General features: G+C 37.3%; 3 protein-coding genes across 3 annotated transcripts; 1 reads left to right on the top strand and 2 right to left on the bottom strand.

The window, feature by feature from the left end:
* Positions 1-863: 863 nt before the first annotated feature.
* Positions 864-1,799, top strand: LOC105861310 (olfactory receptor 9G19-like). The gene has a single exon (XM_012746701.2). It carries the CDS (start codon positions 864-866, stop codon positions 1,797-1,799), a length of 936 nt encoding a protein of 311 aa, XP_012602155.2.
* A 2,452-nt stretch (positions 1,800-4,251) lies between these two features.
* Positions 4,252-5,208, bottom strand: LOC105861318 (olfactory receptor 9G4). Its single transcript, XM_012746710.2, has one exon. It carries the CDS (start codon positions 5,188-5,190, stop codon positions 4,252-4,254), a length of 939 nt encoding a protein of 312 aa, XP_012602164.2. The 5' UTR covers positions 5,191-5,208.
* A 13,359-nt stretch (positions 5,209-18,567) lies between these two features.
* On the bottom strand, positions 18,568-19,500 carry LOC105861250 (olfactory receptor 9G19-like). The gene has a single exon (XM_012746642.2). It carries the CDS (start codon positions 19,498-19,500, stop codon positions 18,568-18,570), a length of 933 nt encoding a protein of 310 aa, XP_012602096.1.
* Between the last annotated feature and the right edge of the window lie 6,874 nt (positions 19,501-26,374).

Genomic DNA, 26,374 nt, shown 5'->3' with positions numbered 1-26,374 from the left:
CCTAGAAGAGCCTATGAAGATTCACAAAATAATATGTGAAGATTTGGAGTTTCTTAACAGATGTTAAGATCTTTTAAGAAGCATTTTTTAAGCATGTGATTGGATTTTTGATTGTCACAAAGATCAGGAGCTTCATGTAACATTTACTATGCAGTAGACAAGGATAAAAATATCCTGCATTCATAGGATAGTCCTATGCAGAGAAGATTGTTCCACTTTCTCCATCCAGAGTCTTGATGGACATTCGTTCATTGGAAAAGACCTTTATAACTATATGACTCTGAAATCTGCACTGCTTTACAAAGAATGAGTGTATTTTGCAATATTTCCCTATGTACCAATTTAGGAAGCAAAATTCAGAACTGTTGTTACAGACAATATCAACTTGGTATAACTGTCTTAAGAATGACATTCATGGCTAGTTATAAAGACTGGGAAATAACACTAAGTCCCATGCTTTTACACTCCAAATGTGATGATGTGAGGACATCATCACACAATGTTTTCTTGGCATTAGCAGATAGATTAATTCAGTGGGCTCCATCCAAATTCTACTCTGATTCCTAATCTGGTTCCTTCCCTGGGATTTTTGGGCAATGTGCCAGAAGGAGGCCCAGGAAATATTTTCTGAAAAAAATTAATAACCACACCAAATGCAGTATGGACTTTCTGTTATTAAATGCATTTTATTGAAATAAATATATTGAAGCTCATAAAACTCCTATCATCTGCCCAAAGCAGGCAAGGTCCCTGCTTAATGTTGACCACATCTCAGGTGCTTAGCACAGATAATGCCCTCTTTTGGTATTGTTTGAGATGATTAAACTCTGCTCTACTCTTTGCAGGTAAGGTCTTTTTAAGCCATGGAGAGGAGCAATCGCACAGTGAGTGAGTTCCTCCTGCTGGGCTTCACGACAGATCCAGTGATGCAGCTGGCTCTGTTCGTGGTGTTCCTCGGGGTGTACTCTCTGACCCTGGTAGGAAATAGCACCCTCATAGTGCTGATCTGTAATGACTCCCGTCTCCACACACCCATGTATTTTTTCATTGGAAATCTGTCTTTTCTGGATCTCTGGTATTCCTCTGTCTACACTCCAAAGATCCTAATGACCTGCATCTCTGAAGACAAAAGCATCTCCTTTGCTGGCTGCCTGTGCCAGTTCTTCTTCTCTGCGGGGCTGGCCTATAGTGAGTGCTACCTGCTGGCTGCCATGGCTTATGACCGCTATGTGGCCATCTCCAAACCCCTGCTCTATGCTCAGGCCATGCCAAGGAGACTGTGCATCTGTTTTGTTATATATTCCTATATTGGTGGCTTTCTCAATGCAATAATATTAACCAGCAACACATTCACGTTGGATTTTTGTGGTGACAATGTCATCGACGACTTTTTCTGTGATGTCCCACCCCTGGTGAAGTTGGCATGTGATGTGGAAGAGAGCTACCAGGCTGTGCTGTACTTCCTGTTGGCTTCCAACGTCATCTCCCCCGCCATGCTCATCCTCGCCTCCTACATCTTCATCATCGCAGCAGTCTTGAGGATCCGCTCCAGCCAGGGCCGCCTCAAGGCCTTCTCCACGTGCTCCTCCCACCTCATCTCCGTTACCTTATACTATGGCTCCATTCTGTACATCTACTCTCGCCCAAGTTCCAGCTATTCCCTCGAGAGGGACAAAATCGTTTCCACCTTTTACACCGTGCTGTTCCCCATGCTGAACCCCATGATCTACAGTCTGAGGAATAAGGATGTGAAAGCAGCTCTGAGGAAACTCTTCGTGTTAGCACAATCTGAAGTCTAAATTGACAAATTTCTAAAATTTGTGCTAAGCAATAGTAAACTGCTTCATGGAAAGGTTGGGTAACTGGATTTAAAAAAAAAAAAAAAAGGTCTTTTTTTCCTATGGAACAAAATTCAAAATGAAAATTTTATTTTTGCATTAGGTTTTTTGTTTTGTTTCTGTGATCAGTGTGTAATCTATATATTTTGTTCAATGTTAGTAGAGTTTTTAAAAATAGTATCTCAGATGCAAAATAAAAGAGTAGGTAATACTTCCGACATCCTGTAGATTAAATTTTACTTTATTCTCTCCCCTATATTGACTCAATTATTTTTCTGTATGTAATGAACTATGGGGATGTGAAGAAAAGATAATACGCATCATTGATATTTGGGGAACATACTCCAAATCCTTCTGGTCAAGTGCTCATAGAGCTTCCTTGGTGGCACAAGGATAAGAAATGTTAAGATTATTTTGACAAAAAGAGGGAGAGTAGTGATGTGTTGGAAAATAAATGCAGGTGAAAGGAAAGATGAGAAATGTCAGAGATAACACAATTGAAGTGGCTACAACTATGTCCCCATTTTTTTTGAATTTTAATGAATTTTGTAAATGTTCTCATTCTAGCAATTGCTATCATCTTTCAGTAAAAAAGTTCTAACCTCTGAGCTGCAAACTCCCAATTTGTAAAGTGTAATTAATAATCCCTTTACTTGTAGTCTTTAAAGACTGTTAAATGAAATGTCAACTATACCTACCATGTACCGAATATTGAACCCTAAGTTGCTTTCATAATTAAAATCTTCTTGTGTGAACATACAAGTATTGGGTTTAGAATGTTGCTTCATCTGTCTGAACCTGTGGCTGGAGTGTCCCCAAGGGCAGCAGCAGGGGAATTCTCATGAGGGACATCCCCAACCCATCCTGATATTGGGGCCTGTTTGGATTCCAAGACAGAAGCACTAAGTGCCAGAGTGATCAGTGCAAAGCATTTATGTAGAGGAACTTCTGTATAGAGAGGGACTGCGACCTGTCCTTGCAGAAGACAGCAAGACAAGAAATGTTCTCCCTAGGTATATCCACCACAAGGGAGTTGAGTTATGGAGTTTATGTGAGGGTTTCAGGAATTGGGTTAAGAGACAGGATTCATTCGTACTTGCTTAGCAACATGCTTGATTATTCAGAGTTTCAGGCGTCAAACTAAACAAGTTTATTAGTGCCCAGGAATGTTTGAGGCCTAGGTTGAGTTCAAAACTGCTAGGAAAACAAATAGCTAGCCAGGTCCCAGGACTGTCAAAGCAGTCTGGCATATGGTCGGTTGGCTGGGCGCGGTGGCTCACGCCTGTAATCCTAGCACTCTGGGAGGCCGAGGCGGGTGGATTGCTCGAGGTCAGGAGTTCAAAACCAGCCTGAGCAAGAGCGAGACCCCATCTCTACTATAAATAGAAAGAAGTTAATTGGCCAACTAATATATATAGAAAAAATTAGCCGGGCATGGTGGCCCATGCCTGTAGTCCCAGCTACTCAGGAGGCTGAGGCAGCAGGATTGCTTGAGCCCAAGAGTTTCAGGTTGCTGTGAGCTAGGCTGACGCCACGGCACTCACTCTAGCTTGGGCAACAAAACGAGACTCTGTCTCAAAAAAAAAAAAAAAAAAAAAAAAAAAAAAAAAAAAAAAAAAGCAGTCTGAGTTTTTCAGTCAAGATCAAGAAAAAAACCAAGGGAAATATGGGTGTTGGTATTATTTTATTTCATTTTTAAATGTTATTTTTCCCTAATTGGGGGATATGCTACCGTATAACCTGAGAGATGGTACTATGGAGTGCTCACTATGTGTAAAAGAGAACGCCCATTTAGGGAGATATGCAATTCTAGCGACACATATTTCTTCATGAATTTAGAAACAGTTTTGCTTTTTGTTTTATAATCTAAACAACTCTTAAACACTTTGTCTCATATTATATTGATGTAGAAGGCACAAAGTTTAAAAAGATATTTTCTAAATACTCAATCAGAGCTTTATGAAGAAATATAAAGGAAATGCTTTACTAAAAAAACCAATTTGTTAAAAGCAAATTATAAAATCTTTAGCAAATTTCCAGGAGTCTTACAATTTCAAATCTTCTCCTAACACTGTAAATATTGCTTACCATGTTTCAAAGTCAAGCAATATCCATGAAACTATGGAATTTCTTTGTTCCCCCCAAACCCCTCAAAGACAACCAATAGAATGAATTTTATGAAAAATCTAGTACTGCAAAGAGGCAAGATACCATCTTGCAGAGGATTAGATAACCCAATGCTATAGATTTCAAATAGTTTGGAATGCAACAATGTAATGACAATAGAGTTACTTGCACAATATTTCATTGTTTTAAATATAACCTGAATTGAAATACATAAATGCATACAAACATGTCTACAAGCCAATTATTTGGAAAATGCAATAACAGCATTCGGCAAAGCAAATAACCCTCATGTTTGTGGTCGTATGGTTTGCATTGCTTTCCTGAAGGCCTCTTTGACATCTTTGTTTCTCAGGCTATAGATGAGAGGGTTGAGCAGTGGGTTGACCACAGTGTAGAACAAGGCGGCCACTTTGTCTTTCTCTAGGGAGTAGGTGGAGCTAGGCCTTGAATACATAAAGAGCAGGGATCCATAGAAGAGCATGACCGAGATGAGGTGGGAAGCACAGGTGGAGAAAGCCTTGCGCCTTCCTGACGCTGAGCGGATCCTCAGGATGGCCAGGAGGATGTTGAAATAGGAGATCACGATGGCAAGGATGCTGGAGAGGACTGTGAAGCCTACCACGCCCAGGAGCACTTTCTCATAGACCTTGGTGTCTGTACAGGACATTTTTACCAGTGGCGGTGCATCACAGAAAAAGTGGTCAATGATATTTTTACCACAGAAGCGCAGGCGGAATGTGTTGGCAGTGTGCGCTATGGCGTTCATAAAACCCCCTATGTAAGAGCCAGCGACAAGCCCAGCACAGAGAGAAGTGGACATGGTACCTGCATAGAGCAATGGGCTACAAATTGCCACGTGGCGGTCGTAGGCCATGGCTGCCAGGAGATAGCACTCAGTGTAGGCGACAACACAGGAAAAGAACAACTGAGCCCCACAGCCAGCCAAGGAAATGCGCTTATCTTCTGACACACAATTGGCCAGGATTTTGGGTGTATACACAGAGGTATACCAGAAATCCAAAAACGACAGATTGCCGATGAAAAAGTACATAGGTGTGTGCAAGCGGGAATCAATCCGGATTAAGATAACCAAGGTCATGTTCCCTGACAATGTTACCAAATAGAGTGTCAGAAATATTCCAAACAAAATCAACTGCCACCGGGGGTCTGCTGAGAAGCCCACCAAGATGAATTCAGTCAGGATGGTGCGATTTCCCACTTCCATGTCCACACAGAAGAAAGCCTGGTTACCATGATAAGGGGAAAACATCACTTAGTGATTTTTCTATTGAAATAAGTTAACAAGGTTATCAATTAGGTCAACAATCACTAAGAAGCTTGTGGAGTTTCATTGCTTGCCATCTAGAATTATAGAACCACAGTCTGTGACTTGGAAAGACAACTGGAATTAGAGTCAGATGTGATTTGCAAATTAGGGATTTCACTTATTAACTGTTCAACGCAGGTCAAGTCTCTTATTCTCATAAAATGGATAAGCAAAAATGAAGCTCACGGTGATAACTAATCACCTTCTGACCAATTGTCTCATTGAATAAATATGATATACATGAAAAGAACGCAGCCCAATGTTTGGTACATAGTGGGTGCTCAAAAAATTCTGGTATCATTCCATAAGTTATTGAGAACTTCCATGTGTCAGGCATGTGGTGGTAGGTATACAAATAACAATAAACTGCACTACACCTGCTGCTGCTATTATTACAAACAGAAAAACAGTTATACATTACCGACCATATGCCAGTCACTATTCTAAGTACTATACTTAATCTATTTAATTCTCACTACAACTTCTTAAGGTAGGTCGTTTTATGAAGCACATGTTATAGTTGACAAGACAGAAGCACAGAAAGCTTAAGTAACATGCCCAAGATCACACTGCATGTTTTTGGATGAAGAACCTTCTTAGCTAAAAGTATTTGCATTCAATGATTAACCCATTTACCTTTCTTATAGGTGAATAGTTGTTTTCCTTCATGTTCTCCTAGTTAAGGCAATGCTGTAGCCATCTTATGAAATGAAAACCTCTTATGACTCCTAAAAAGAGCTTAAATTTCTTTTAAGAATCCTTCATTTTACACTTTTTTCTAGTTAACTAGAGATTTATTTGCATAGTTCACACATTTTTTTGAAAGAATGAATGCCAAATATTAGGAGGAACCCAATTTGTGGTGGCAGGGCATTTAGAAACTATGAGTTCTTTAAATTTCATATCTTGAAATTTCAAAACTCTCAGAGAGAAGCTAAGAAGACATCTATTTTAAAATGTTACCAAATTAGGGCCAATGTCCCAGTAGTTACCTGAATTTGGTTACAACTATTAAGGAAAAAGGAGAAAACTGAAACTAAGAGAGGATATTGATCTATTTCAGTGTTTAAAACATTTACTTACAGTGGTAGAGTGACTGTAGTTAACAACAATATGTTGTGTACTTCAAAATAGCTAGAAGAGAAGATTTGAAATGCTCCCAACACAAAGAAAGAATAAATGTTCAAAGGAATGTATATCTAAAATATCATGATTTGATCATTAGAAATTTTGGGCATGTTATCAAAATATCACATTTGACCCACAAATAGGTGCAATTATTATGTAGCAATATATTTATTTTTAATTTACTGTCAAACAAAGCTGGAGTCCGTATTGTAACTAGAATGCGAACTCAAGACCTCTACCTATTGGTCAATCTAGTGTTATTCCTTTTCGAGAAGCAAGGTATGGATGTCCTAATATTTCAAAGGTAGATGATAATGTTCATTGAGCACGTTATTTGATAGATGATATTGCAGCAAAAGCAGCTTGAAGTCTTATAGACAATTTCACTTCTCTATTAGTATATTGTGCTACTCTTTCATTAGCACATAGACTACAAATGCTTTAGTTCCATACCCAAATTTCCGTAAACTAGCTTTACCTTACCTTTTTAACTCTCTCTCATCATGTTTACTCATCTTTTGGAACTTCAACCAAACTAGATTACTTACATGATCAATTTCTCCATAATAATGTCACACATCCTAGGAGCTTCACAGTAAGATATACAGTGCCACGTTGTCATGCATTTGCAAACTATAATTTTCATTCTGAATCTGTACAAGCTTAAATAGAAATGTCTTGGTAGAAATTTATGGTCATTATATCTATAATGAATAAAATGTTGAGTTACAGCCACCAACTCACTTATTACTATGGACGTTCTCTGCTATTTTATCACTTGTCTATACAAGGAAACATAGCTGGGAAAGATCATTTTAATATAATATCATTTAGAGAGAAATGGATTTACTATAATTCTTGTTCTGATTCTAAAAGTCAAATAACTGATAGAATACATTTTCTAGTCTATTGCTCAAAGCCTTCCCAGAAGATGAGCTATTTAAAGGACATTTGAAAAATGAGAAGAATTGAGCCAGATAACCTCCCACTATGGAGCAAGGAGAGGAGAGAGCAATTATAAGAAAAGTATGTAACAGAGCTTTCATGTGGGAGAGAGCCTGGGCAGCTAAAGAAACAGAGGTTAAGTAGACATGAGTGGGGAGCGGTGCCTCAGATGAGACAAAAGAGTCACCAGGTAACAAAAGTTTCTAGAAGCCTTGCTAAGAATTTTATTCTTTAAATCAAAAAAATCAAAGCCATTGCCATTATGAGGAAGTAACATGCGCACATATATTTAGTTAAAGTTTACTCTGAGGAAAGGCACAGGCATAGTGGCTCACTCCTGTAATTCCAGCACTGTGGGAGGGAGGATGACTTCAGCCCAGGAGTTAAAGACCAGCCTGAGCAACATAGTGAGACCCCATCTCCACAAGAATAAAAAAAGGAAAATTAACCAGGCATGGTGGCATGCACCTGTAATCCCGACTACTCAAGAGGCTATGGCAAGAGAATTGCTTGAGCCCAGGAGTTGGAGGTTACAGTGAGCTATGATGACAACACTGTGCTCTAGCCCAGGAAACAGAATGAGACTCTGTCTAAAATAAATAAATAAATAAATAAATAAACAAACAAATAAAAAATTTACTCTGGCTGAAGGTCTGAAGTTTCCACTCTTAACACAAACCCTGACATCCTCATTCCTCTGTCACCAGTTCGCACTAAACTTCTGATAAAGACAGAAATGGGGGGCATTAAGAATTCTGGATAGATTTACTAGAGGTTGTATAAAGTGGAATCTTATCCTGGTAGACAGCATTCAAAGACCAACAGTTTCAATCTCTACTCTAAATAGGAATTTCTATTTACATTATAATTTCTCCTCAGAATCTGTTGAAATCTACACACAGATCCTTTAAAAAACATATGGGTTGGTGAGAAAGAGCTGAGATATCAGACTAGAAGCAGCCTGCATATGATGCCTTTATGGAGAGGATTGAAGGTGACAAGTGGATGGATATCCACCTTCACGTTGATCATCTAGGAGAGAGCATTGCAAATCAAAAGAGAGGTAATAGGAGGTACCCAGAATGAAAGAGAAGGAAGAGAGGTGACTTGCTCTGCAATTTGGAAGTATGCAGGAAAAGAACTACATGGGGTGAAGGGACAATGGAGAGAATCCCGGAGCTCTATGCTCCCCCCATGATCACTGATATTCCAGCTTTGGGAGGGATCTTCCACTGCAGGATGGATGCAGGACTGATGTAGGAAGCAGTCTAAAGACTGTACAGTCTTCATTGCTCCAGAGAAAGGGTACAGAAGTGACTTATTGGCTTGTGAACCCTGGGCACTGCTGCTGGCACCATTTTAAGATCCTAGACCCAGAGTCCTGCTTCTACCCAGGGGTCAGATCCATAGCTGCTGCCTCCCCATCACCTGTGCCAGTCTAGGATGGGGAAGAGAGCAGATAGGCTGGGCACTCTCCTGAGTCCCATAGGCAGAACTGACATGCCCCAATTGCTGCCAGGGACTTAGGCAGGGCAAAGCTCAGCCCACCATAGGCCAACAATCACCACTGCCTGTCAATATGGGTGGGGCTGTACTCAAGCCATTGCCAGCTGACAAATTTCACTGCCCATAGATCTCAAATGGGAAGCTCTCAAGCCAGCAGGAGCCAGCAGAGGCTGACAATCACCACTATCCACAGACATGGGTGGAGCTGAACTCAAATCAACGCCCACCAACAAACACTGCTACCCATGGATCTGGTCAGGGCAACCCTCAAGCTGGCTCCATCCAAAAATTGCCACCAGCCATGGGCATGGGCTGGGCAGCTCCCAAGCCAGCTTGGGCCAACGATCACTGCTACTGACAGAACTAGGTGGGACATTAACTCACTTTGCAATGTGGGGACCACCAGTGACAACCACAAGGGAACAGTGAGACAAGTGATTCAGGAGAGCAGCAGTGTTAAACACTCACAGTGAATTGGCACATCTCATGCCAGGTAAATCCTCCAGAGTAGGACACAAGTGCACCATCCAGGGACCTCTTTTTCTTTGAGAGTTCTTAGTGGAGAACAGGTATACCACAAACTTGTCTGTTTTGAGCTCTGAGTAAAGGTTTGAAATAAGAAGGAACCAGAATAATAATACTGGCAACATGAAAAAACAAGCTATTTTAACACCCTCAAAGGATCACAAAAGGTCTCCAGCAACAGACCATGACCTAAAGAAAATTACTGAAATGTCAGAGATAAAATTCATAATTTGGATGGCAAATAACATGAAGATAAAGTTAAAAACCAAGACAAGCCAAAAAATTTTCAGGACATGAATTAAAAAAATGAAAACAAGTCACTAAAGATATAGACAACATAAGAGAGATATATATAAATTAAAAAATGAGAGTCACTTAGAGAATTTTAAAATGCAGCAGAAAGCTTCAAAAATAGGCTAGACCATGCAGAAGAAACAATTTCAGAGCCTGAAAACAAGGCCTTCAAACTAATTAGTCAGCCAAAGATGTATTAAAAAGAGTAAAGAAGAATGAACAATCACTCAAAGTGAGCCTATATATGAATTATAGGTATTTCTGAGGTAGAAGAAAAAAAGGTAAAAAGTATGGAAAACCTGTTCGAGGGAATTATTGAGGAAAACATCCCTGGTATCATCAAAGATTTAGACATTGAGATATGAGATGATCATTGAACACCTGTAAGATTCATAGCAAATAGGACATCTCCAAGACACATAGCCGTCAAACTGGAAAGTCAAAATGAAGGAGAAAATTCTCCAATCTACAGAATAAAAGCAACAACTAACCTGCAAAGGAAAACCCATCAGGCTAACAGCAGAATTTTCAGTGAATACCTTACAAGCTAAAAGGGATTGGGGCCCCATTTTTAGTCTTCTTAAACAGAACAACTGTCAACCAAGAATTTTATATTCTGCAAAACTAAGTTTCATAAATGATGAAGAAATATTTTTCCAGAACTGCACTATATGAAATGCTCAAAAGTGTGCTACACAAAATGCTCAAAACTGCACTCTACACAGAACAGCACAATATACACTAACCAATGTTAAAACACCTGGAAGCTAAAGCTCAATACTCTTATAAAACACTAGCAGAAGAAGGAAAACAAAACAACCAGGTATCATCCAATATGATGAACAGAACAGTACCCCACATATCAATACTAACACCGAATGTGAATGGTCTTAATATCTGATCCAAGAAACACAGACTGGCTTAATGGATTAAAAAAATATATATATATTTAAGCCAAGTATATGTTGCCTCCAAGAAACCCATCTAACTCACAAGAACTCTCACAGGCTCAAGGTAAAGGGATAGAAAAAAAAATCCACATATATAACCATTCTCATATCAAATAAAATAGACTTTAAATCAACAATGGTAAAAAAAAGATAAAGATGGTCATTATATAATGGTAAAGGGAGCAATTTAACAAGAAGATCTAACAATCCTGAATTTTAATATATGTGCTTATAAGATAGGAACTCTCAAATTCACAAAACAAATTCTTCTAGACCTAAACAAAGAAATAAATAGTAACAATAATTTCTGAGAACTTCAACACCTGACTGATAGAACTTGACAGATAATCCAAGCAGAATATCAATAAAGAAACACTGGACTTAACCCTAATTCTAGCGTAAATGGACCTAACAGACATTTACAAAACATTCTACACAGAAACTACTGAATGGATTTTTTTTTCAAAAGAAGATAGACAAATGGCAAAAAACATGAAAAAATATTTGACATCACTAATCAACATGGAAATGCAAATAAATATCACACCAAGATACCACCTTACCCCTGTCAGAATGACCATTATAAAAAAAGTAAAAAAAAAAAATAGATGTTGTCATGGATGCAGAGTAAAAGGGATATTTACATTACCTACTATTGGTGAGACTCCAAATTATTTAATAGTACAACCTCTATAGAAAACAGCAGAGATATTCTTCAAAGAACTAAAAGTAGACCTACCATTCTATACAGCAGTCCCGCTATTGTGTATCTACCCAAAGGAAAAGAAGTCATTTTATTAAAAAGTCACCTGCACCTGAATGTTTATCACAGCACATTTCATAATTGCAAAGATGTGGAATCAACCTAAGTTTCCATTAATTCATAACTGAATTGAAAAAAATACAGTGTATATATACTTTGAAGTACTACTCAGCCATAAAAGGAATGAAATAATGTCTTTTGTAGCAACTTGAATGGAACTGGAGACTTATGGTCCTAAGTATCTCAGGAATGGAAAATCAAACACCACATATACTCACTAATAATCGGGAACTAAATGAAACTATAAAATATTGCAAAGTACAGATAAATAAATTTGACAAAAGCTTACAAATGCTCCATTATTATAGTCAAGATTATAGTCATAATTCTGACTTTTGTGTGTACAATTTTATCACAAATTTATCACATTATATGTTGGTACCCAAAGCTTTTATGTTTAAAATAGAAAGAGGGAAACAAAACTAAACCACAAAGGAAATAGTTGTGCCAAAAAAGAAAATGGCCACAATTCTTTACTGAGTTCAAGAGTGGGTTCTGTTTTGTCCATCCTTTGAGACTTGGAGGGCCTGCTGGTTTGCTTGGGCCAACAGGTAGCAGCATAAGAAGCCCCATGTGGATTTCAAGCTTGGGTCTCAAGAGGCTTTTCATGTTTCTCTCCCTACTTTTGGAATCCTGCCACCACCACGTAAATAAACCTGGGTTTATTTGCTGGATAATAAGGCATCTGGCTTAGCCCTCCCTGTCATCCCAGCTGACCACACGCTGGCCCCCAGACATATGAGTGGGGCCATTCTGTGTGATCCAGCCCACCGTGGAGCTGAGAACTAACACAGCTGGGAGCAAGTGCAGCAGAGAGCAGTCAGGCCTGGCACAGGTGAAATTCCACAATTTCTGGAATGGCAGCTGAGCCCAAAACCTGATTCCTTCTCTTGATAGATACCTAATCTTGGAAAAGTATTGTTAACACCCAAATCTATATGTCTTCAAAGGGTTTTAAAAGTTATTGTTATGTAGGTAAAGTGCACAGCCCACTGTTTGGACAGAAAATATACCTATGAAAAGGTAGCTGTCTTTATTCTGAGAGGAAAAGTACTTGAATCATTTATAAATTCTCAGCCTGTTAATAAAGTAAATATGGTCAAATTTCCACAAATAAGCAATTTAAGCCAGACTGGTAGTATCATTCAGAATCTTGCTAAAATCCTGAAGTTTAACAGTTTTGTTAACTACTCCCATGTAATTAAATAAAGGAGTTAAAGGCTTAAAAGTGTGAAGTTCATTGACCTGGGATTGAGGAGTCCTGTAAATGGTATACATCCCTGACACTAATCACCTGTATGAATTAAGAGAGTGATCTCTCCTCTCAGGAACACAATTTACCCATATGAAAAATTTGGCTGATCAGTTTTTTTAACATCTCTTATGGAAACCATTATGAGGCAATAGATAATCTCGCCCATTGCAACACAGTATGGCAGGGCAGATCAACAATCCTTATATACACATGTATCTTCAGATACATGGAATATTATCATTATCTTAGTTGAAGTGAGAGGTGAAATATATTGAAGACAACTGTATTCTTCTTTTCATCTCAAGATTTATATTTTCACTTCTGTTTCCCTGAAAACACAGTCCTGTGAATCTGTGCACATGCTTCCACCATTGTATTTCTTAATTTCCTTATCTGCAAATAATTAATGGATATTAAATTTTTGGAATCATGAACCTCTCTGAGGACATAATAAAAGCAATAATAATTATCCCCAAATATTGATACCTGCATATGAATTAACACACAAAATTTTAGAGGGTTCACAAACCCTCAGAAATCTATCCTGAATTTCCTGGTTATAACTCTCAGGTTAAAAACAAACAAACAACAACAAAAACAAAATCTACCATTAGAGCATGCCTAAGTTTCTGTTTAGTGCTAACATTGTACAATAAGAACTGAGAAATAGATATATCAAAAGTAGCATGTTTAAAGCTGAATTCCAAATCTTCTCTTCCAAAAATTGATGTATCATTCCTCATATTAGTTAATAATATTCCACTCTTCCAATTTCTGAGTCAAAAATTTGGAATTAACCTGTTTTGTTTCTCTCGCATCTGCTTTTCAGTCTTTGATGAAATAATAATGTTTCTTCCTTCAACACTTATTCTGAATCTGATCACTTCTCACCACCTCTGCTGCTACCATCCTGGGTCAAATCACCATCATCTTTTGCCAAGAGTATTGTAATAGCCGTCTAACTCAACTACATCTTTGTCCCTTATACTATATTCTCAATACAGCAACCAGTATGGGCCAATAAATAGATAAATAATAAAGCAATGTTGCCCATATGTTTAACTTCCTGTGAAGGCTCCCAATTTATTCAAAGTAAAATCCACAATGGCCTAGAGGTCATCCATAGTCTGTCCCTCCCTTACCTAAAGGACCTTATTTCGTAACACTCACCATGCTTGCCACTTCCTTCACTCTGCCCCAGCCTTGCTGACTTTCCCACTCTTCATCAAATGGGCCATTCTTGCCCCAGCATCAAAGACTTTTGACTCTTCTCTTTACCTGAAACTGTATTCTCCAGATATTGGTATGATTCATCCCTTCATCTCTTTTATGTCCCTTTCAAACATCATTTTCCAGCTAAGGTCCATGCAATTCACTCTTTTAAAAAAAAATTCCATGCCTGTTTCCTACCAATAATTCTGATCCTTATTACTCTACCCAGATACCGTTCTATGATCTCACATGTCTGTTGTCATTTTCTACCTCCTGTTTATTAAACTGATTGCCTAGTTCTCCTCACCAGAATGAAATACCTGCAGGGCACAATATTTCTCTGTTTTGTTTACTGTTGTATCCCAGCACAAAGAACAGTACCTAGCCACTATTTGGCACTTAATAAATATTGCTAACATGAATAATTGGTTAACTACTTTATATCTAGAAGCTGCTTTTACTACAGTACTGTCTACTTCTAACCTAGCTCAAAATATTCAGCACAAAATCTATCCTCAAGTGGGTTCTCCCAGCACAGTGTACTATATCATAATAAAAAACAAGAGCAAATAAAAATGACTCACCTCAAAGACCACAGATCCACTGAGTTTGAAATAAATTGCAAGTGTATGTGAATGTCAACTATTAATAAAAGAAACAGAAAATGTCAGAGCCAATCATGCTAAAGAATCTCATACAGAGTGACGACCTGTCTAGATGCATCTTCCCTTGTAGCAGCCCTGTTCCCTGCTTCCTCCACTGGGGCAAGAAAAATTCTATGGAAGGAATGCATCTCACACACACTTGAAAATGAGTACCTAGAAGTGAAAATATCACACACAATTTCTGGAGTAGCACAACTATTGGAGTAAAAAGGCAGGTCACACTTTTTTGCCATCTTGAGTTTTTTTACTGTGTAACTGAATATACAATGGTCCAGCATAAATGTCACACTCAATGTCAAATTCTGGAAGAGGGCAATATATATCATTGAATGGAAACCAATTTAGCAGGGAGTGTCTGTGTGTGTGTATGTGTCTGTGTGTGTGCATGTGTGCATGTTTCAGAGCCAGGTCAGACTCTGCATTCCCCTTCTAATTGCAGCTGAGGTCACGGAGAAGCCAAACTGCTTAGTTGACCCTGATCTCAGGTGCTTACCCCTTAGTTTGGAAAGGTCAGTTCTTGAAAGTGACGCCCTTTTCCCTCTCCTCTGGTGTTTGATGTGACTTCTTTGGACCCAATATATATATATATATTACCTCAATTTCTTTTTGAGACACCTCCCCACGCAGCAGCCCAGAAATAAGAACCTCAATCTCCAGAGACACAATTAGAGTTCACTTGGGATTGGGGGATGATATATTAATGAGGATATGATGACATGAATGGTGTTTCATCAAAAGTTGATCTTCTTAATGGATCTAAGTCACAAAACAATCATTGAATGTGTCTTATTATTGAATTTCTCTGAACTGTACTAATTCAACTTTTTAAGAATGCATCGTGTGGTCCATGTTTTTTTTTTTTTTTTTCCTGTGGCATATGCTCCTCTCTCTGTCCAAGCTACCCTTCCTTGTCTCCTCCATTGGGGAACTACTACCTATCCCCATTTCTTTGGTCTGAATTGTGTCAAAGCTCTAATTTCCAGTACCTCACATCTGACTGTATTTGGAGATGAGGCCTTGAAAAATGTGATTAAGTTAAAATGTACCAGTTAGGGTGGGTTCCAGTCCAATGACTGGTGTGTTTATAAAAAGGAAATTTGGGCATACAAAGAGACACCAGGGATGTGAATGCACAGAGAAAAAAACTATGTGAGAACACAGCAATAGGGTGGCACCTGCAGCCAAGGAGAGAGACTTCAAAAGAACCCAACCCTCCTAGCACTTTGAACTTGGACTTTTAGCCTGCAGAACCATTGAGATAATAAAGTTCTGCTTTTTAAGCCATCCAGACTATACCATTTTTTACAGCAACACTTATAAACTAATATACTCAGCTACAAACACTAAGACCTTTTTATATTGGAGTATCTCTAGTTTTACATATAAGACTACTACAATTAGTAAATATGACGTACCACAAATGAAATATTATATAACTTTTAATTAATTCATACATAAAACTGAAAGAAAAGAAGTCCAAACATTCATTAATCCTTAATTGTCATCAATCCCTGCTTTACCTAATATATATTTTTACTCTGATTCTTGCCTTGGATGTAATTTTTTTTTTAACTCTATCTCTCTCTGGATATATTTATGTGTGCTTTGCTATCTATATTTTCCTTTCTGCCTATTTCATACAGCTTCTATAGTTTCGTCCTTGATTTTTTAATTTAAATATTCATTTTATTATGATCATCTGGAACTGAAGCTACAATATCTCTGATGCATGCCTTAGTCATTTCTTCATTGATAGGTATTTGGCATGCTGCTACTTACTACAACGTGATAATCAATATTGTGCTAAATAACTGTTTCTATGTCTTTTTATACCTGTGCTTCTATTTCTTTGGAAATTACCAGAGTAGAACTGCAGAGTTAAAGGTTATTTTACAAAATATAATTATTAAAGATACCTCCAATTTATTTTCCCAAAACATAAAGTCATAAAATAAGTCATCCTCTCACCATTAATAAATGTAAATGTCTTGGCAATACTAGACATTATCAATCTTTTTAATATTTATCAACACAAAGGTTCAGGATCAGGGTTAGGACTAAAGGAAAAAATGATATCTCACTGTTTTATTTTGTGCTCCTCTGTTGGTAAAATTAAGTTTCTTCATTGTCTATTTGCATATCTGCATTTAAGAATTCCCTTTCATTCTACTCATTTTTATTCTACTCTTTCTAGTATTCTAAAATAGAAATACTCAAATGGTATTTCTATTTTTAGCTCTTTTATTCTACTCTTTCATTCTACTCATTTTTCATATTTAATGTAAAGCAATTCTTTATATATTAGGGATATTTTTCACTCATAAATGATGCACATATTGTTCTCCCAAATAAATCTTATTTTTTTTTTATCTTGTAAACTCTTTGAAGATGATTACTGTATCTTAGAGCCTGTCTCCCAATCCTGTCTTGCTAGCAACTCAGGCATATCATACAATAATACGTCTACCGAGGAGGAGATTCGGTAAATTTACTCTACAGTTTCAACCAACATCAATCCACAGTACTTTAGTTTTATGGTTCGAATGACCATACAAATAATCATTGTAGAATGGAGCCTCTGATATCCTAAAATATATGCTGGGTCAGGTGAGGCATTTCCTTTTCTTTCAGTGTCTAATTTGTTTATTTATTTAAATTCAGGTTATTATGGGCATACAAACATTTTGGTTGCATGAAATGTATTTGCCTCGCTCAAGCCAGGGCCACAGCGTGTTTTTCCCCCATGCAGTGTGCCCTGTCTCCATTATCTGTGGGTTTACTCACCCCACCCGCTCTACTTCCCAACCCCCACCGCCTGCCTGACTGGCCCCCAGTGCGTATTACTACCATGTGAGCACCTTAGGGTTGATCAATTAGAACCAGTTTGATGGTGAGTGCATGTGGTGCATTTTTTCCATCCCTGTGATACCTCACTTTGAAGAATGGGCTCAATCTCTATCCAATATAAGAGGTGCTAGATTACCATTGTTTTTTGTAGCTGAGTAGCATTCCATGGTATACATATACACATTTTATTAATCCACTCATGTATTGATGGACATTTGGGTTGTTTCCACATCTTGGCAAATTGTGAATTGTCTATTATAAACATTTGAGTGCAAATGTCTTTATTATAGAATGCCTTTTATTTTCCTTTGGGTAGATGCCTAGTAGTGGGATTGCTGGATCAAATGGTATTTCTATTTTTATTTCTTTGAGGTGTCTCCAAATTACTTTCCACAGGATTTTTTTAATTGTTAGGAAGACTACTCTTTATAGAAAGTATACAGTGATTCTAAGTGATGATATTTGTTCTCTACTTCATCTATTGCCAAGGAATTCTGTTACCTTTGTATTATAGCAAGCCAAGAAATGAGAACCAGAAAATAAACCTTGTTTTCCTAGGGGCCTTTCATAGTAGATATTTTGTATGACTTTCTAACTCACTTTCTATCTTAACAAGTGAAGTAAATACCTTTTCCTTTTCTAGTTTTTTTTTTGTTGTTTTTGTTATTTTTTTTTATAAGTTTTGAGTTTATATTCCTGTTTTCTCAACAATGAACTACATAATTTGAAGTAGGACATTTAATCCATTAAATTCTGACAAATAATCCCATAACCAGTTATATTATTCCAATTTATTTAGTTTGAAATATTATAGATACAAACAATCTATAAAATGTTAAATGAAAATTTGTAAAATACTGCTTTCTTTCAAACTTCTGAGACTCCCAATAATTTATAGCTAGCATGAATAACAATTTTTCCACATGCCCTAGCCTCATTCATTTAAAAAATACATTCAAATACATTAGTGTCAACTTAAGAAAAATGCAGACTGCTCGTCCCCACTTTATAAAATTATTTTTTTTAATTTTATTATCATTGTATTTATTTCTAAGAGTACAGGTTGATATCAATAACATGGAAATAATCTATTTTTAAGTAGCTTTGTTTATCGAGTATTTTCATTTAAGAAAACTTAATTTTAGCTAACATTTTCTTCAAGGTATCTTTGACATCTTTGTTTCTGAAGCTATAGATCAAAGGGTTCAGCATTGGAATCACCACAGTATAGAACACGGACACCACTTTATCCCGTTCCAGGGCATAGCTAGTGCTTGGCCGGGAATAAATGAAGAGGAGTGTCCCATAATACAAGGTGACAGCCGTCAGGTGAGATCCACACGTGGAGAAGGCCTTGAGGCGGCCCTCGGTGGAGCGGATCCTCAAGATGGCTGCAATGATGAAGAGGTAGGAGGCGAGAATAAGCACAGTGGGCGCCATGATGTTGGAGACTAGTATAAAATACTGAACGGCCTGGTAGCTCTCCTTCACCTCACATGCCAGCTTTACAAGTGGGGGCAGGTCACAGAAGAAATCATCAATGATGTTGCCACAGAAGCTCAAGGTAAATGTCTCACTGGTGATGATAGTTGAGTTTACAAAGCCACCAATGTATGAAGCTGCAACAAGACTTGCACACAACCTCGGTGACATAGCCTGGGAATAAAGCAGGGGGTTGGAGATGGCCGCATAGCGGTCATAAGCCATGGCAGCCAGCAGGTAGCACTCACTGCAGGCCAGCCCTGCAGAGAAGAAGAACTGGCACAGGCAGCCGGCAAAGGAGATGCTTTTGTCATCAGAGATGCAGGTCATCAGGATTTGGGGGGCATAGACGGAAGGATACCAGACATCCAGGAAGGACAGGTTTCCAATGAAAAAATACATGGGTATGTGCAGCCGAGAGTCAGCAGAGATCAGAGAAATCAGGGTGATGTTCCCTAAAAGACCGATCACATAAATGATGAGGAAGATGAAAAAGAGCACTCGCTGTAAGCCCAAGTCTGCTGTAAACCCTAAAAGGATGAACTCCTTCACCTTGGTGAAATTTTTCTCATCCATTGATTTTGGGTTTCTGGTCCCTTTCTGTGAAAAGATTAATACATATATCATGTCTTAAGACATCACTGTGTGTTTCCCCATCATTTGTCATTCTGGATAATTGAAAATCCAGCTGGGCATGATGACTCATGCCTGTAATCCAAGCACTCTGGGAGGCTGAGGGGGGAGGATGGCTACATCTCAGGAGTTTTAGACCAGCCCAAGCAAGAGTGAGACTCTGTCTCTACTAAAAATAGAAAAAATTATCCAGGTGAGGTGGTGCGCGCCTGTAGTCCCAGCTCTTTGGGAAGCTGAGGCAGTAGGATCCCTTGTGCCCAGGAGTCTGAGGTTGCAGTACACTAGGCTGATACCAGAGCACTCTAGCCTTGGAGACAGAATGGGACTCTGTCTCTAAATATATAAATAAATAAATAAAGTATCCACCTGATTCATATTTGTTGTTCATTGTGAGATGTGTTGATGCTGAATGGGTATCATTCCTTTTGGATAACTGGAAAATCAGTTCTAAACTGTCTTGAGAGATTAGTTATTAGGACATTAATATAATAGCATAGTGTACATCATTTTAGATTTTCAATCTAATTTTTCCTCCTTTTTGGGAGAGGGTGATTCATGTATCTTCTCTTCTGGTTGCACTTAGGGTGCTTGAGGACCATGTCAATGGTATGACCCTCAAATAGAACAGGAAGTAAGGTGAAAATATTACTCATTGGATAATTGTGATCTTAATGTGGGTTGAATTTCCTACAGAATAGTTTTAGAAAAAAAAAAAAAAAAGAAAAAGGACACTATCTAAACTGAATGGTTCATGAAAGTATGGTAGAATGAATAATGACCCACAAAGATATTCAGGTTCTAATCCCAGGAAACTGTGAGTATTAATTTATATGGGGAAAAGGTCTTTGTGTATATTTTTAAATTAAGAAAGTAGAAATGGGGATACTATCAGGGTGGGCCCAAAATGCAATCACAATTACCCCTAGAACAGGGAGGCAGAGGGAGATATGACCACAGACAGAAGATGAGGCAGCAAGGTGACCATGGGTGCAGAGATTGGAATCATGCAACCACAAACCAATAAACACCGGCAGCCAAAAGAAGTTGGTAGAGAAAAGGAATGGATTCTCCACTAGACCTCTGCATGGAGTGTGGCCCTGCTGACATCTTGATTTTGACCCAGAGGTACTGACTTCAAACTTCTGACTTCCAGAACTTCCAGAGAATACGTTTCTGCTGTTTTAAATTGCCAAATTTGTGGCAATTTGTTACAGCATCAGTCAGAAACTAACACAGCCAATTACAAAACACAACCCCAGAGTCCTCTTTCCCTCAGAGGAAGGAGAAGGGAAGAATAGTGCCCAACAAGGGGGACACAACATCCTTCAGAGGGCTCCTATTACCACCGACCACACTCAGGGAAGGGTGAGATTATGATTGACAGAGTTCTAGATTGGCATGGGATGATAAATTTCTGCTAGTGCATCCAAGGTTTAAAAATCTTTCTCTAGGAAAACAAAACCAAACAAATTAATTTGGGCTATTGTGCTAGTATGAGGATTTAAAATTGAGCTACAAAAATAAAGAATTGCTCTCTTAGAACCATACCTTTATGGTGAGAGACAATTTATTTTCACTAGCCTTTTAAGAATCTATACTTTTTACCTAAACAAATAATGCTGTAGTTATTGTCAAAGTATAAGTTCTTCACAATAAACAAAGAGTATTGGGATAAGTGATGTTTTTCGTGTTTTTGCATATCAAGGCTCTTAGGTGCTGAGGGCATTTCTAGCAAAGCATATTCCTGGAAGCAGTTTAGGACCAAGAATCAGGAGACCTGGGTTCTGAAATGAATTAGCCACTGCAAATAGTGGACAAAATGATCACTTCCAGAAATCTATTTTATTATCTGTTTTTTTTTTTTTTAAAGTTCGGGTGGACTTTATGACATTACAAAAATGAGAAATCACTTTGAAAACTAGAAGTTAAAACTACATACTGCATTGTCTACATTTCATGATTTGTTCATCTCGGTGATCCATCCCTCAGATATATTTACCTTCCAAGGATCTCCTATTGCACCTGTACTATGATTGCCTAGATTTTTATGTGTTCTTCTGCAGAAATTGCCTTTCTTTAATATATGGCTTTTTATGAAGCTGGATAATTTATTTCTGGACCTTTTTTCAAAATTCTATTTGGGAATGAAAGTTGCAAGAGATATTTTTTCCCTAATCTCTCTTGTTTTCATCTACAATTATTAATGCATAAAGTATACAAAAGTGTGAATGTATACACATTATGAATATGTACATCAATGTTTTTCCCAAGTAAAAAGGGTTGAAGGTGGTTTAGTATGAGACATAAAACACATTAAGCCACCTTTAATATTTACACTGGAAAATTGCATAGATCAAGAGACTGTGAAAAGGGGGGAAAAAAAAAAAGAGTGAACTGACCATAAAATGGAGCTGGAGATAAAACCTACTGTATACCAACAAGTCCTATCCACCATTCCATGTGGACCACAGATTTGACTCAAAATTTTCTAGTAGCTCATATATATAATTAGAAGTGTCCAAAGACAAGCAAACGAACCAGAAGTTTAGGTAACACATTGCTGTACTTGATACTAACTTTGAAATCATTTTTCCCAAGGTTCCTTGTACAAAGAATGAGTGAAATATAATACATAATATATTGAATTATATATATATGTAATTCATTATATATATATGTAATTATATATATATGTAATTCATTGTGATTTATTGACCTTTTTTCCCCTTTGGTTAATTAAATAAAATACGTATTTGCATGAAGATAAATGATCATTTCATTTGAATTTCAACTGAAATCTAAAATCTTCCACATTACCTTAAATAAAAAGTGCCTTCTACTCACTCCATAGGAATCCTCTTTCCAATAGTACCAATACTGAGAGACCATATAATCATGAGCATTCCTTTGGGATTTGCTGGTGGAAAAAAAGACAATCTTCATGTGCTATTCTTGTGTCAAGTGACCAATTATAATGCTCAGTTATTTTTCTGGAGTGAGGTGGGAAGAGATCATATGTAATTCATTATATATATAATTCAATATATTATGTATTATATATATATACGTGTGTGTGTGTGTGTGTGTATAGTAGAGAGACAGCAGAAAGTTTTCTTAGCTATATTTACTTGCCATTCCTTCATAAACTTAAAGCTGGCTCCTTACGTTGTTGGACTTGGGGCCTCAGAAAACTTCTCCCCATGATCATTTCTCCTCCCTATCTATCAAACAGCCCCTTTGATCAAGAGGAATTTTTGAAAAGCAGGTGCATCTGGGAATGGTCACATCAAAATAAGCTGATCTCTTAGGAATCCCTCAGTCCTCTCCAGGCTTAATGCACCTGTTGTCTGTGCCATTCAGTTTGGTCCTTTATCACATATTTCTTGAGTTATATAATAGCTACAAATGTATAGTATGATCCCAATGATATGTATTCTTTCACTCCACTTAAGGAGTTTTATCTCATGCGCTGCCTAATATAGAAAAAAAATTTAAAGTTATGAAAATATTGACCCCTTGTAATTTTTGTACACATTGACCTATGCTAAGAACTAAAAAGGTATTTACAAGATCACAGGAGAGAAAACAGTGGGCTATAGCTACAAAGCATTTGCAAAATTGAAAAAAAAAGTCAAAAACACATTTAACTATATGTTTCACTGAAAAAGAAAATAAAACCTGAATAGATGACATTTGGGGGACACTTCAGTTTTCTTCTTCAAATATAACTATAGGAAAGAAAACTCTATTCTATTTTACAAATTAGAATTATGCTATGGTTTGTTTGCATTATGTCCATATTGTGATTTATTGACCTTTTTTCCCCTTTGGTTAATTAAATAAAATACGTATTTGCATGAAGATAAATGATCATTTCATTTGAATTTCAACTGAAATCTAAAATCTTCCACATTACCTTAAATAAAAAGTGCCTTCTACTCACTCCATAGGAATCCTCTTTCCAATAGTACCAATACTGAGAGACCATATAATCATGAGCATTCCTTTGGGATTTGCTGGTGGAAAAAAAGACAATCTTCATGTGCTATTCTTGTGTCAAGTGACCAATTATAATGCTCAGTTATTTTTCTGGAGTGAGGTGGGAAGAGATCATTCATCATTAATAAAATAGATCCAATTAACCTAAGGAAAAACTTTTTGATATGAGTTTCATTTATGAATAGGAGGTAAGAAGAAATAGGAAGTGATGATTAACCTACAAGGTAACCTGCAAACAGGAGATATTAAAGAATCACTGTAGGCTAGAATCATAATAACATTGATAATGAAAATACCATACTATTTTAGTCCTGAAATACATTTACAATTACTTTTTTAAATGGCCCATTATATAAATAATCACGTGGAGAGTCAGAATTTGTTGATTGCCCCAGAGTCATGTAGTTTAACCACATTTAAAAAGAGCAAACTTTATCACTGCATCAGCTCATACATATATTGATTCATATTTATGGAGCAAGTTCTCTATGCCTAATAGCTAACTAGATACTGGAAGAAATACAACTGTGATGAAAGGTAATGTCTTAGGTGAGCTTAGTAATGATTAAGAGGAAAACTAAGGACAGTGATAGCATCAGTATGAATCCTAGGTCTACGCTTCACCAGTTGTGTGTAGGAGACGTCTCTGGGTCAGATTGGCTGAGACCCAAAGTCAGCAGAACATGAGCACACTACTTGTTCCCAGAATTAGCATGGCATGACTTGTTGACCAGTAGAGAGAACTGTTCCTCTGGGCAAACGGCCAAGGACCTGTGGTTTTACATGCAAGCCAAGGCGTCTTGTTATCCTACATATGGTACAAGACATTAAAGGACAGGATGCAAACATCTTCCACTCTTGTGCTATGCAAGCAAGCCAAGTGTCTTGATATCCTGCAAGCGGTATCAGACGTTGAAGGGCATCTCTTGTGCTATGTCTAGAGGAACAGGTGCTGTTGACCCGTGGGAAGTCACATACCAGAAAGTAGCTGAGACAGTAGCTGCGGGATGCTTGCCAAATTGAACAGCATAAAAATAAAACGACTTGTGCTTTAAGTGCTGCAGTCTTGTACCATCTTTTGTGTCTGTGTGTTTTTGTGTGTGTTTCTGTGTTCATCCCCGTTCTGCAATCAGGTCATGACAGTTGTGTGACCAAGAACAGTGTGCTTAAGCTCACCAAAGCCACGTTTTCTTATTTATAAAATAGAAATAACTTGTCTTCTTCATAAGGTTGTTGTGAAGATTAAATGAGGTCATATATATAAAGACTTTTGAATACATGTCAATTGAAAATTCAAAAAACAGAAAAAGCAAAAATAATTGAAAATTAAAATATGCATATATATGTATATACAAATACACACAAACTTTATATATATATGTATATGCATATATAGCACCTGTCATTTTAAAGCTTATAGCCTTATGGGGGAATAATCAAATAATTATATAAATTTATAGTTATAAATTATGACTAATGTTGAGATTAATAAAGTTGCATAAAATTGTATCAGATTACGTGGGATCTTAGTGATGACTTATCTGGAGAAGTAATATTCAATCTGAGAATTAAATGATAATAAAAGTTGTTTACCAGTGAAAGTAGGTCGTAGAAGTGAGGATTCCAGGCTGCTGAGAGTAGTGTATACAGGAGGAAGTAAAGGATGTTCACAGTGGCTGGACCTTGGAGGGATAAATAGAGCAGCACCAAATTATACCAAGAGGTTGGCAAGGCCAGACTGCATAGGGACTGGGCAGTCCATTTTCATGATTTTGGAGTATATTCTAAGTGCAATGGAGAGCCATTGACAGATTTATTCAGATAGCTGATGTAGTCAACTAAAATTAAGAACAATACTCCCTTTAAAATGTGAAATATAGAAATGTAAAGGCAGAGAGAGCATTTGAGGTGACTATTACAGAAGTCCAAGTTAGAACAGATAGTGCTTAGGCTCTGTTGACAGCAATGGATTTGGTGAGAAAAGAACAAATTTGAGAGTCACTTAGGAAGAAATAAATATATATAGGAGTTGGTGATGAAAATTTTTAAACACTCAAATGTCTCTTTTTTTTATTGTCTGTGAAATAGCTCCTTTCTTCTCTCTAGGGAAAAACAAAAATAAAAACTTTTAATGACTTTGTGTAAGGCAACCTTGCAAGAGAAGTCAATTTCCTCAATCCCTCCTCAACAGGTTGTCTTTGCTTACAGGTCCAAGGGAGAGTTAGATTCAAGTATAACCCAGGTGGGAGTATAGGAACTGTTCTTGCAAGCATGAGGAGGCATCTGAGGAGGTTCAGGATTTTGCTAATTGTCACATCAGGGTCTGAAGAGAATGCCAGTAACGGATACTAACGGTGTCAAACTAAGGTGAAGAAACCATGAATAATCCCAAAAGAGAACTCTAATTAATGCAGTCAAGATGCAACCATCCCCTACATAGAGTGCAGAAAAAGGCTCAAAAGCTGAGGGAGATAAGAATGTTGGAGCAGATCAATTACATACAAGTTGCTCAACTAAACCTGTGATTCTCAAGTCTTTTGACCTCAGAATTCTTTTGTGGTAAAAAATTCTTAAGAATCCCAGAGAGATTTTGTTTATATGGGTTATGTTAATTGATATTTGCCATATCAGAAATAAAAACTAAGAAATTTTTGTAATGCTTATTTATTAATCATATAAATATCAATAATAAACCCATTACATGTTAGCATAATAGGTTAATAATTTAGATCACTATATTTCCATACCAAAATAGTGATCAGAGTGATATTACTATATATGTTTAATACAAGACAGTTGAAATTCTCACATGTGCTTT

This window comes from Microcebus murinus, chromosome 4 (genome assembly GCF_040939455.1).
Source record: "Microcebus murinus isolate Inina chromosome 4, M.murinus_Inina_mat1.0, whole genome shotgun sequence".
Taxonomy (NCBI): Eukaryota; Metazoa; Chordata; class Mammalia; order Primates; family Cheirogaleidae; genus Microcebus; species Microcebus murinus.
Note: the sequence above shows the minus strand (reverse complement) of the source record. Positions and strands in the feature narration are given on the sequence as shown.